Raw genomic sequence first — 13,922 nt, 5'->3', positions numbered from 1 at the left:
CTTTAAAAGAGCTCATTGATTTCATTAGGCACTTGGCCCAGTCACAGATCCAGTGGGAATGCCCAGGAAAGTTAGCACTCCATTAGGGCCGAACCCTCTCTAGAGCAAACTGACTTCGGAAAAGAGTGGCCAAATTAGAAAAAGGGTAGTTATACACTGCAGCCGGCTGGCTCTACCTTTGGGACAGTTATCCGGCAGATGTGACCGGGTAGCGGAAGCAGGGTACGCTTGTGTGATAATGCACCTGCTGCAAGAAAGGTCAGATAGAAATGCCTCTGGGAGAAATGGTCAAGTCAGTGCTACAACACAAACACTAACATACATCCTATCTGAAGGAGATAACACTGATTCCACTGGACATTGTGTTCAATGTCCACACTGCGCTTAGGGAATATGCTCCCTTTTGGATTTTGAAGGGTTAAAGCATCAAGCAGTGATGCCAGGAAGTGTCTGATTTTAACACAATGTGTATAAAGTACATCAGAAACACAATTTAACCATGTGACTGGTACACAAGGCACGCAACTGCTTGCAAGTTTAAAAAAAAAAAAGAAAGAAAAAAGGCACAAATATTCCTTAATGGAAATCAATCCATCAATAATGATAATATTAAACATGTGGCAAAATTAATGAGAGCTTGAAATAATCTCCACACATGTCAAATTAATTCTATACAGAGTATAGAGAAAAGCCAAAGCAGTTTCAATAGAGAGAGAGAGAGAGAGAGAGAGAGTGAGAGTGAGTGAGTGAGTGAGTGAGTGAGTGAGTGAGTGAGTGAGAGCGAGAGAGAGCGAGAGAGAGCGAGAGAGAGAGAGAGCGAGAGAGAGAGAGAGAGATTGAGGTTGAGCTGCACAACATAAATTACATAATCTGTTAAAAAATACTGAAGGTATAACCAGGGTCTTGAGGGCTAAAAAGTCTGGCATAGTTGAAATAAGGCAAGAACTGGACACATGACCACACTGCCCACACACACACACACACACAGAGAGAGAGGAAGAGTCAGGAAGAGAATGCTGACAACAGCCCAGAAAAACCTAAAGATTTTTTTTAATTGCACAGTCCAGTTTATTTCTGGAGCTGGTGCTATTTTGTGACTAGTAAGCCACGGGCTGTTGTGGATACTGTGGTTCACAACCTGGTTGCTTCTACGAGGAGCTTCACACTAGGCCATAAATTAATCTTCCAACTCAATAACACAGATCCAACACTAAACTCATCCCTCATCAAATGCTTATGGGGGGAAAAAACAGAAAGCAGCTAAATATTGTGTCTTCTACATTTTTTTAAAATCAAGGCTAATGGCTCATTATTAAAACCGGATCATTTATCGTCCTGTCACCCAGAGGGTCACCCTCTCGCTCTGTGCTTTCTCAAAAGCTCTTTCACCTGCTGCCCGATAGCCTGTACAGCGTGAACATCCAGAACAAGCAACAATACAAACCACCTGAAAGGGAAAACTGTTTTATTTTATATACAGAAATAATCACATGGTAACTAAACCCAGCGTGTCACTGAAGACGTGCACGCATCGAGGCACATGCGCACCGATGAGCTTATCTAAACACTCACACTCACATCTACTGCAACTGTCAGGTTTTCTCATCAGTTTCACAGCTGGATTCTGATTATTCACAGTTAAAACAGTCATAACCAGTGAGTGCTTCTTCGAATGACAAAACATTCAGTGGGAATCAGAGAGAGAGAGAGAGAGAGAGAGAGAGAGAGAGAAGCTCATGACCACAGGCTGACCTCATCTCAGTAGAATGAGCTGCTCTGAGCAGTAAGCTGTGGCTACTGTGTGCTGTGCAGCAACGCTCCATCAGATTGGGTTTCCCACACAATCACATTACTCTACAAAAACATGGGACGGAATGTAAAGAGGTACAGAGTTAGGTTCTCATGTGTAAGCTCCTGCGCTTGTATCCGCGATCTCAATTTCCCCCGTCAGCTACTGAACGTCGATCGGACAACGTAATCATACCCACAGAACCCACACACACATGGGTGGTACGAATTAACAACGACCAGAGACACACGCCAGCTTTAAGCAAATCTCACTATGAGTGAATGAATGCATCTCAGAGGAGATGGAAATCAAAAAATCATTCGGAAATAAATGAACTTTATTGAGGAAACTTCTCACGTGAGTTCAAGATATGGAACCGTGAATGTAGATCAATATTTTGTGGAGATATTCCTAGCTATAATTGATGTGCAGAAAATGTCACTAGCTTTAAAGAAGACATCTTACAAGCAGTAATAACAAGAGAAACATTATCTTCCTGTAGCACACCGTACTTGACCAAGTGACATTTTAAAATACCACTCGATTACGTACCAAAATAATCTGCGCTGATCAGCTTGATGCATGAGGATTATGCAAACTGTCTTATGCAAAGAGAATGCTGTATTAACACCATGTACATATAGAGATACATACCATGGATAGCAGAATTTTGTGATATAAAAAAATTATGAAACCAAGATAAATTATGTCCACCCTGAGCAAGGCCCTTAACCCTCAACTGTGTAAAATGGGATAAACTGTAAGTCGCTCTGGATAAGAGTGTCTGCCAAATGCAAGAAATGTTCCTACAGCTATCAATGAAATGATTTTGATTAACTCCAAATTATAATCTGCTGTTTCTGTAAAGATTTCTTTCCATTTTCTTAGTCGGCAAAACTTACAGAGCATGCATGGTACAGAATATCACTTGTTGATGGGTATCGATCAGGAGAGGGGTGTAGAGAAACTGGAGCACTAGGGTGAAATCACCAAGAACAGGACGTCTTTACCAAATGTACAAAAGGACAAGACAAAAACTTACCAGGGAGGCTGTCAAGAGACCTACAGCAACATTAAAGGAGCTGCAGGAAAATCTGACAAGTAATAATTACTCTCGGCATGTGAATCTCTCATATTCTTCACAGGTCTGGGCTATGGAGGAAGGTGGCTGGACAGAAGCCCTTTCTTACAAAAAAAAATCTTATGGTCTGAGGAGAGCAATTCCAAAGGGCATGTTTGGGTGAAAAAAAAAAAAAAGCCCCATGGTGCAACATGGTGGTGGTAGCATCCTGCTTTACAGCTGCTTTTCTTCAGCCAGAACTGGGGCTTTTAGCAAGTTGGAGGGAATCATGAAAAACTACAAAAACCCAGCTGATTTTAGTGCAAAACCTTCATGCTGAACATGAAAATCCTTTTCATCTTCAGCTTACTAGCCCAAAGCATACATCCCAACCAACAAAGGAACGGCTTAACCAAAAGAAGATCAATATTTTGAATGATCTCGACCGAACTCAGTCCTGAATCGAACTTCAGGGTGACCTGAAGCTGTCTGTGTACAAGAGACACCCCTTTCCCAGAGACTGGGGAAAATATTCTTTTTGGCTAAGATCCCATCAGCATGGCACATCTTCACTTGGCAATGAGTGATGTAATAAAATCAAAATGTTTTAGTTTGGCGAGCCAACTAACATTTGAATAAGATTTGGGGGGAAAAGTGATGCACTATTGACAAAATGCATTCCCCCTGAAATTTTTATTCAGATTTAGTCATGGCCTATACCCTCCCTTCAGGCAGCTGTCCTCCATCACTCAACACCTACCCAACACGGGTAGTACGAGGCTATCACATGCCTCCTCTGAGGAACATGTTTTCAAGTCTGCTGCTCAGGCAACATTACGTGCTGGCGTAAAACCGCCGCCCATGATTGGATAGTGTCACTGTGATTGATAGGGGAAAGAGAGAATGCCACCTCTCCCTCCCTATTTTGCTCTCTTGGGCTCTCTGCAAGGGATAGCTGTGGCATCATCGGGATTCAAACTCGCGTTCATCAGGTGATAAGGCAAACACCTTATTGTTGTGCTGCTCAGTAGCCCAGAATGCATCCTTATTTACAGGAGCAGTTTGGAGCAGAAAATGCCATACAGGTCAACATCCTAGATATTCAGCAGCAAAAAAAATACATAAAAATGTGCCTCAATGATTGTTTAAAAATGAAACCCAATTCTTCATAAACTAAAAGTTGGTGAAACTCATTTATAACTTTGCTTAAAACATTTTAATTATGGTAATTTAAAAAGAAATATCATAAAATACCTCAATATGTGGGGGTAAAAACAAGAGCATTCAAAACATAAGATAGAAACAGAACTGCAGTGATGTCCCATGCCTCACTGTGACGATGTAGGATGTGTAGAGCTTTAATTCACCACAGACTGAGCCAGAACTGCTCGTCATATATCCTGCTAACAGCGGCAGCTTATGTTCCCATAAAACATCTCAAAACCGATTAAACATGTACTGCACTGAGGTGTGTAGAACTGAACAGAAGATCCCTGATTTGTTTAAATGAACGTTCAGACCCATAATCTTTGATTAATAACAAAAACACACAGGAGCCACCTGACAGTGATACTCTAGGTTAAAGCCTGTTTGTTCACCATGCCTGACTGAAGCTTACTCACTGCAGGGGAACTGTGTTAAGGCCACAGTGCCAGATCTGATCTACATCTGTTCCACTTGGCCAAGCTCTGACCACAGTCCTGAGGAGCTCGATCCTCCACATGCCCTACTATTACCTAGAGCTGAGGCCAGGCAGCCTGAGGCTCTACACTCAGCCCTACATGGGTATTAAAGTGAAGGGTGGAGAGAAGAGCAGGCTCCAGCGTGGTCATTCCCCTTAGGGTCCAGCAGTGGGCACAACACTGAGTTCTGCTCCAGTCAATACACACACACACACACAGACACACACACACTTATTACGCTACAGTGCTTTGTATTATTCACGACACAGAAAGAGACTTTCTGAAAGCTGCTTGTCCTGGTTTGAAACAAAAGACTTCAAAATAAAAGAAACTTACTTCTGCACTTAAACTGAGAACAAGAGCAATGTACAAAGACTCTTTAGTCTGAACAGAGTGTTTTTATATAGACGGGTAGTGTCTGTCTCGACTGTTAAAAGCAGCGAAAGATGGGAAAACCTCCTGCAATTGATGGATAATTCAGAGCTGATAAAGACATAATAAGTTAATTATGTTACCCATTCTGTTAATTACAGATTTAATTAGTAACCAAATAACATGCAAACAACTTAATTCCTCCTGACAAACAAACAAACTTCTTCTTATCCCAGTCTGATTATAAACCCAAATCTGCTCTTCATGCTGTCCTTTATTTCTAGCAGCTTAGTGACATATTTTGTATTTGGGTCCAGTGGGGCTTTCATGATTCAACAGAGAGTTTCCATCAGATGTCAGTACTTAATCAGACTTAAGTCTTAAGCACACCCCGTGGTAAATACGGAGCAGCTGCGACCGCACGCGTTCATTGGAACTGATATTAAATCCGTTTTCATTATAACTGTACCTTTATCAAATGCAGATTATTTTTTATTTCACAGAAATATATTCACCTTATCGGACGTGACTAGAATAATTGTGTTTGCAATAATTATTATAATTATTATTAGCCCCAAAACTTTGGAATATCATCACCAAGGTCTGCACTTAATCTTGAAAGGTCTTAAACATAACGTAAAAATATATACCTAAATATATTTCCATTTCTTCTTCCTCCCATCACCTGACAGATATATGACATTGTGTTTAAAAGCCACTATATTAATAATAATGCATAGAATGCATTATTACTATTATTATGAAGATGATACATTATGTAAAGCCTATTTTCATAGATTTACAGTGACACAACTGTCATACCTCATGATTAAGATTTATTCCTGGAATTAACTTCTGTGATACAGTCCTCTCTGAAAGTATCAGACCTTCAAGGTCAGTCGTCTGTTCAGAATTTAGGCTTTCATTTCCTGTTATTTACATCTATGTGTGTTAAACAGCGTAGAACATGGCACCTTTCATGGGTTCCAAAAGTACTTGAACAGACAATAAATAACACTTAATAATTAATATTTAATTTTTTTTTTTACAGGATTGTGCTGCAGCCTCTTTCAGTTTTGTTTGTTTGTTTTGGGGTGTTTACTCTTCAGGGACTGAAATTCTGCCCAATCGGGTCTGGTAATTGCTCAGAAAAGGTCTGGTAATTGACTTGGCCAGTCTAAAACCTTGCACTGTGATGATGCCCTGTGTTGTGTTTTGGGTCATTGTCTTGCTGGATGATAAACTTCCTCCCGAAGAGATTGGTCTCTGGAAATATCTCTGTACACTGAATTCATTCCGCTGTTACTATCATCAGTAAAGACTAGATCAATAACGATTTTTTCACAGCTCTCACAATGTTTCAGTCTCCAACTGCTTGTTGTTTCCTTGGCTGACCTGTTTGATGTCTGGTCATTATTAGACAAGTGGACTAGTAGACTGGTTTCTATCTATTTAAGGACAGGCCAGATAGTTGTATTGGCTATACTCGATGCTTGTACAATGTCTCTGATCGATTTTCCCTCTTTTCAAAGCCTTAAAAATGACTTGCTTTTCTCCCATAAGCAGCTCTCTGATCTTCATGTGGAAACCCAGGGTTCAAACCGGGAGCTGACATTCAGAGCTAGTAATTATTTAAACAATCAATCTAACAGGTCACGTCTGCACAAGAAGAAACATCTGTCAGTCACGTGTTCCCATATTTTTTGATCATTTGGGTTCAAACAAAAGGTGCCAAGTTGTTTAACACGTGTAGATGTTAGATCAGAACTTCCAGCTTTCATTTCCTGATATTATCGTCTCATATTCATCTTTTGATCTCAAACTCAGTGAACAGCAAAGACAAGGAATTGGTCCTGTACAGAGAAGGGGACTGAATGTGGCATGATATTTTTTCGAATATCTTGGACTGTACAAATAAATCCAAAGTTTCACTTAGTGTAAGATCTTGTACCCTTTTCTTCACCTGCTCAGACAGCAGACACAAACCACTTGCTTTAAGCATGCTTGCTGCCTGTGATGAAAACAACAGCCATGTTCTACACGTGTGCTTTGTTTGAATACGTCTGTAATACAGACAGCAAACATGATTCATGAAATAGAATAACGTACGTCGTCCTGAATTCAACTTTAATGTTTCTTAGCAGGATCATCTGTCTTTAGGCATCACTCACTCCGAGACTGTCATTACACAGCAGTCATCTAGGCATCTGGTGGTGTGATGCATTCCCACATGAGAGCCGTTTCAATTTTATGCATCATAAGACTAAGGAATGAATATTGTGGGAAACCGCAGCAAAACTGTCCCAGCGCACATCTCAATAATTGATTCCAACATTATAAAGCCATGGATCTTTTTAAAAGTGTTTCATTTTGTCTAAGTGCGTTTTAGACTTGGTGATCAATATGATTTCCGATGCGCAGGAGAAAACGAACGCTGGCTTTCCACTCTGTCTGACATTTGACATGGGTGAGCTAATTCAGCAGAGCGGTAATGGGAATTCTTACACAAAAGAGATCCCCGTGCATCGTCCGTCACTTTTTAAAGCAAGCATGTAAGACTCAATAAACTTTGGAATCTATATCCACATAAATGACCCGTACCTGTATTTTAATAGGCCAGGAGAAGTTGCTGACGTAGACGTAGAAGGTGATGTTGGGATTGCTGCGAAAGCTGAACTTCTCACAGGAGAAGCTGTCTCTGTGCTCTTTAATGTTGGTCTTGGACACAATCGGGACTTCTTCTCCAGAGATGGTACCTGCTGTTGGGTGAAAAAAAAATATTAGACAAAACACCATAATGCAAATAATGCACGTCATTAAAATAGAAGACAAATAGAAAGATCGTCCCGGATCTACAATAAACAATAACACGGTTGCATCAATAATGATGATATCATCCTCATTTACTCATTAAAAAATCTGCAGATACAAACATCCAGCATTCACGTGTTACTTCATGACACATGCTGTGGCCAAAAGTTTGTGGACATCTGACCATCAGGTCCACCTTTAACGGTTTCAAATGTAGCTCTCCTTTGCTGTTCTAATAACCTCCACTCTTCTGGGAAGGCTTTTCACTAGATTTTGGAGCCTGTGGGATTTGTCCATTCAGCCACAAGAGCATAAGTGAGGTCAGGAGTCTGAAGTATAGTCAGTGTTCCAGTTCATTTTAAGGTGGTTAAGTGGACTTGAGGTCAGGGACTACTCAAGATCTTTCACTCCAGCCTTGACAAACCATGTGTTCATGGATTTCCCATTTGTGTAAAGGGACATTGTTTGGTGCTGGCCTTTTAGTTCCAGAGAAAAGAAATCGTACAGCTATTTCTACAACATGCAACGCCATTCTATACAATTGTGTGTCTTCAACTTTGTGGAAGCAGTTTGGGGTATGATGTTCAAGTGTCCACAAATGTTTGGCCAATATAGCGTATGAAGATGAGAGCATTTTCTACAACATTTTCCAACAATAAAAAATTTCTGACTTACTTTTCCACTGCTAACCTACTTGATCCAAGGTAATCAATATAGGTATGCAAGGCAGCTTCTTTAAAATCAACTAGGTAATGTTATAAAGTGCATGAACCGTGCACTATGGAAACAAACAGAGCTAAAATAAAAATGTTCCATGGCTGATATTACTGATATAAGAAGAGAGTACTCTACTTAGTATTAAAGTGCTCATGCTCAGTCTATTTGTGTGGGATTACTGTACCTCCAAATGTACATTAGAAGTGTGAATACACACGGGTAATGAATTAAAGAGAATTATAATAATGTTCACCTACGACTAGCTGCCGTAACAGCTACAATGCCCCTCAGCATTCAGTATTCCAGGCAGAAGCTTTATCATTAAGCTATATTATGTCTTCAGAATTAATGGCTTGCATTATGATTACCTCGAACCTTTTCTTCCTACTCTCATTCTCTTGTGCTAATTTCACAGAGGAAAACTAAAAATGAAGGTAGTTTATTTATTTATTTATTTTTTAGTAATGTGTTTTAAGGGATCTTTTCTAAAGTCTTCATATCACCCATCTGATCACATTTCTGTACATTTTCAAGACAAGTGAAGTGACTGGGAAGTGGAACGCATTCTGCCGTCTCACAGCACAATAAAATGAGATCTTATTAAAGTGGATCTACTTAAACAAGCACAGCGTGAAGCGTTTACTCTCACACCCACTCTCAAAACACAGATGAGTAATTTTAAGAAAGTAAAAAAAACATGAGGTGTATTTAGTAAGGTGTTGGGGCAGAACAGCTGCAACGTGCTTGTTATTGATCCTACAAATCTCAGAAACTGTACCTAAGGGATTAACAGCATCCTCCCAAAATATTCTTCCACAACCGGTGATGGAGAGAGTGCTGTTTATCCAACTGATATATACACCAATCAGGCATAACATTATGAGCAGTGACCGGTGAAGTGAACAACATTGATTATCTCCTCATCATGGCACCTGTTAGTGGGTGGGATATATTAGGCAGCAAGTGAACATTTTGTCCTCAAAGTTGATGTTAGAAGCAGGAAAAATGGGCAAGTGCGCGAGTTTGATGAAGGGGCAAATTGTGATGGCTAGACGACTGGATCAGAGCATCTCCAAAACTGCAGCTCTTGGGGGGTGTTCCCGGTCTGCAGTGGTCAGTATCTATCAAAAGTGGTCCAAGGAAGGAACAGTGGTGAACCGGTGACAGGGTCATGGGTGTCCAAGGCTCACTTGAGCGAAGGCTGATCCGTGTGATCTGATCTAACAGATGAGCTACTGTTGCTCAGATTGCTGAAGAAGTTAATGCTGGTTCTGATAGAAACGTGTCAGTATACACAGTGCATGAGGGCTGTTTTGGCAGCAAAAGGGGGACCAACACAATATTAGGCAGGTGGTTATGCCTGATCGGTGTACTTCAGTGACATCATATCTGCAATGTACAGCCACTAGGAAAGGAGGTCAGCCTTCATCCTTGCACATAGTATGAGCACAGCCACTAGGGGGCAGTGTAACATGAACCAAAGAAACAGGAAGGTGCTAGCGTTATGAAAACAAAGTTTGAAAAGGAAATGTTTTTCATTTTAGAAAAAATGAAGAGAACACGGACTGTAAACAAATCCGTTATACGACGAGTGTGATGCAAGCATGACGCAAACCGATCAACTCTCATGCTGTTCATTCGAAGAGTTTTGTCAGTCATAGAGGAAATATTTTAGACACCAGCCTGAGAAACTAAGAGTATGAATAAGTCTACACTGATATTTTCAAAAAAAAGTTTCTACATTAGTTTCTGTCACATACTATTATATGTAAGAATTTCACCAGACGACACTTTCAGAAAGAGGTTGCAGTAAGAAAATATTTTATTGTTTAAAACTTTATTGCTTACTAGATGTATTTGGAACCGTATCCAGGAAGGACTTCAGTAAACACAACCGTACGCACCTCTCTCAATCAATCGGCATTGACCCTACAGGCTGCTTGATACACGGGGCTTCAGATACACACGACAATCAGTTAGCCTCTTAAATCAGAGCATCACCCATAAACACCCTCTTTGCACCTCAAAGCAACTCCATAAGCGTTCAGTTGAACTCATGCCTGGTGACTGTCAAGGATACAGGATATGAGTTACATTATTTTCATACCCATCAAAGCATTCAGTAAGCCCTTGTGCCTTGTGAATGGGGACATTGTGCCTATCTAACCATTTCTACCCACCAGGAGAGAAATGTTTCTGCGATGGATAAAGCTAATGAGTCAGAATAACTTTGTACTGATTTGAAGTGACTCTTGGCTCTAAGGGACAAGTGGAGCCAAACCATGACAGCAAAACACCTCCAAATATAGCGCCAAATCTGGAACTATTCTGCCAACAGAAATCAAATTTTAACCTTTAAAAAACATTTTCCACTCAGAATAAAAGCAGACTAGAGGGAGAGAAAAAAAAAAACTTATGTGTAAAGGTTTGTTCTATTTAATAAAACTTTTGTCACGTTTCCTACTTTTTTCTCGGTCCACACTTTAAAGCCTCACACATCACATTTCTAAACCATCAATATGAAACAAAGCCCTTAAAATGACAAGGCGAGAGCTGCTCTGTGGGATTGGTTATCTTAATTGAAATCATTCCGTGCTCCTGAAGACGTCTCAGTCCTCAGAATTCGGAGCTGTGGGCTAGACTATTGTCAAAAGCCCTGCCCAGGGGAAAGTAGCTTTAAACATGGAGCAAATGCTCTAGAAATGAATGGCTGAGCTAGGAAAGTTCAAGGGGGAGAAGGACAAATCTGTTTAACAGCAGAGAAAATGTCAAAGTCACAGCACGCAGTGTCTGGTGACTTTCTGAATTGTGAATTGATGGAGATTGCAAAATAACAGGAGCAAAACATAATGGCACACAACACTTATACTGCATGCAAACAGACAAAAAGGAATAAGAGGGGAAAAAAAGTAGAAACTAAAAGACGTAGCTTTATTACCTGTTGATCCAACAGACCAAGTGATGTTGAGGTTGAAGTTGTTGGATGCGTTGATGGACATGTCCAAATTTTTATTGGTCTTAAAAAAAAAAAAAGAAAAAAAAAGAAGATAAACAAATCATTAAATCTTCAAGCTCAGAAAAGTTCATGTATGTGTTAAAAGTCTGGGGGAAAACCTGCTAGAGTTCACTGTGCTGGAATCCTAGTCAGAAAGTTTTGGCAAGTTTGTCATACTCTGACATTTCAACTAGAAGAAATGTTTTTATTTGCCGTTTGATCTTGCCTCGGCTGTTTTCTGATAAGATCCTGCTCAGTACAGTCAGTCTGCCATAACCCGAGAGCCATCGCTTCATAGACAATGCTGTGATTTGATCAAAATACTGAAGAGCTACATTTCACAGCGCAATGGTCATGAGTCTAATCAGTTCAGTTTGTAATTAGATACCGTCTGTCGAAGCGTCTGTGATACTTCTCTGCCACAGTCTGAAAAAGAACAAGCTGTTTTCTTCCCTTTTCATATTTGCTGGTGTTAAAAGTTCACTAGTGCTTGAGATATATGAGTTCAGGAAAGCTCTTAATTTTAAGTCAAAGTTTTAGCATGTGAAGGGTTTTCCCATGATGCATGATCAAATTAACTAGACGAAATCATCACAACACAAAACAGTATTGTGGGGAAAAATTCATTCATTCATGTCTTCTTTAGATGTTTAATCTTTCGAAAGCTTGTGAAGGAAAACTCAATATTACGTAAGAACTAACGTCTCACCCAGAAGGTGATGATTTACCCACCTCAACATATCCCAAAGTGTTTCATTCTTCTTATACCAGAACGATTTGCCAACTTTTATTTATGAATGATCAACACATTGTGCTGTTTAAATATTTAGACTTGCGCTTAATATCACAGAACATATGAACAAGTGCATTGATAAAAAGATCGACTCCCTGCTGTGATTATATAAACCAGTGCGTATTAGGATGTAAACCTACAGCTCATCTTACAGCCAGAACTACTGTAGCTGTGCGATTAAACAAAAATAATGCACAATGATATAAATAAATAAATAACTAAATACATAAATAAATAATAATAAAAAAAAATTAAAAAATTAATTAATACCTTTTGACCAATCAGATTTTAAAATGTTTTATTTATTTTGTTTAATTTTTTTTTAAATAGTTCATTATTTTATTTTATATTATTTTGTAAGAATATAAACCAAACACTCGGACAGATGCAGTATTGTGTAGTGTGGAAGGTGAGTGGAGAATGACCGACCTGTTCTGGAGTGGCCATGAAGTTAATGGCAGTGTAATATTGGTCATCCTCTTGAAGCAGACTGAAGGTGAACTGGTAGTCAATCAAAAGGTTGTCTGTTCAAAACATCCAAAAGGCATTAGAGTTAAAGCTTTTTACATCAGAGGCTACGTGCAACACAGCATATCAATTATGAAAGGCTGCAGACATATGATTCATTAATTCAGGTACATGTTGCTAGAACTAACATTTAGAAAATAGTTCACCTTAGGGACGCAAGTCATGAAATATGAAACATGAGGCATTATGGAAAAGTGTTGCTACTTTAAAGTGCTAAATGAGTCATCAGTCACCTGTAGCTGTTCCATGACTAACTGGATGTATCGCCAATTTCCTTCGGATTACAGTGACTTTTTACAGAGAGACGTTGATGGTCTGTGACGTCTTCATACGTGCACCATTATACAACACCATAACCTCTTACATACACCACGAGCACAGATAATCAGATTTATAACCAAATGCTCTCAGTATTTGTAGCTGTTCACAGCACTGCCATGACAGGCAATGGCCATTGCTTTATTGTGAGACAGAGCACATCGTCTTTACAAGAGCCTGTCAGGACTGCTGCTGTGACTCGGGTAGTAATGAGTAATTACCTGTCCAATAAACAGAAGGACACACGGACACGCCATTAACAGACTGTTGTGAGGGGAATAATCGAGGTGTGTGCTGTCGAGCTTAAAAACAGGTCTCACATAATTTGCAGAAAATAGATGTCGATTTTACATTATGCAAAATGAGGTCTTGGCATTAGTCTAGAAACTGTATTTTATACAACAAAATACCACAAAACTAGAAACTATCATTTTTTTTTTCCAGTGCAGACACAAGAAACCAGTGCAGACAAAATAGGACTAGTTCTATTTTAAATCCAGTGTGTTATGATGAGAAAAATGGGAAATATAAAGAGGCACTATATGAGAGCTGTTAATATATTGGCAAAAAAAAAAAATCTTTCATTTAAGCATTTTACCTGTTTTCTATCAGCACACAATGCAGCACGATATACCCTTATGGTCAAAAGTATGTGAACACCTGACAATCACACCCATGTGCTTGTTGCTCATCTCACTCCTAAACCAGAAGCATTAATATGATGTTGGATCCCCGTTACTGTTATAATATCCTCCACTCTTCTAGGAAGGATTTCCACTTGTATTAAAAGTGCAGCTGTTGAGATTTGTCCATTCATCCTCGAGGGAGGTTAGGCACTGGTGTTTGGGTGAGGATGT

General features: G+C 39.6%; 1 protein-coding gene across 2 annotated transcripts in view; it reads right to left on the bottom strand.

Annotated features, from left to right (window-relative positions):
• atrnl1b (attractin-like 1b) overlaps positions 1–13,922 on the bottom strand; it is a 159,955-nt gene that overhangs the window by 93,594 nt on the left and 52,439 nt on the right. For both annotated transcript variants that reach the window (XM_058406078.1, XM_058406079.1), the window contains exons 22-24: positions 12,649–12,743; positions 11,370–11,448; positions 7,505–7,662 (exon numbers count right to left, since the gene is read on the bottom strand). In XM_058406078.1, coding sequence (XP_058262061.1) covers positions 7,505–7,662; positions 11,370–11,448; positions 12,649–12,743 — 332 coding nt within the window. The remainder of the gene's footprint in view (positions 1–7,504; positions 7,663–11,369; positions 11,449–12,648; positions 12,744–13,922) is intronic.

The sequence above is a fragment of the Hemibagrus wyckioides genome, linkage group LG13 (assembly GCF_019097595.1).
Source record: "Hemibagrus wyckioides isolate EC202008001 linkage group LG13, SWU_Hwy_1.0, whole genome shotgun sequence".
Taxonomy (NCBI): Eukaryota; Metazoa; Chordata; class Actinopteri; order Siluriformes; family Bagridae; genus Hemibagrus; species Hemibagrus wyckioides.
This window is presented reverse-complemented; position numbering and strand designations above follow the sequence as displayed.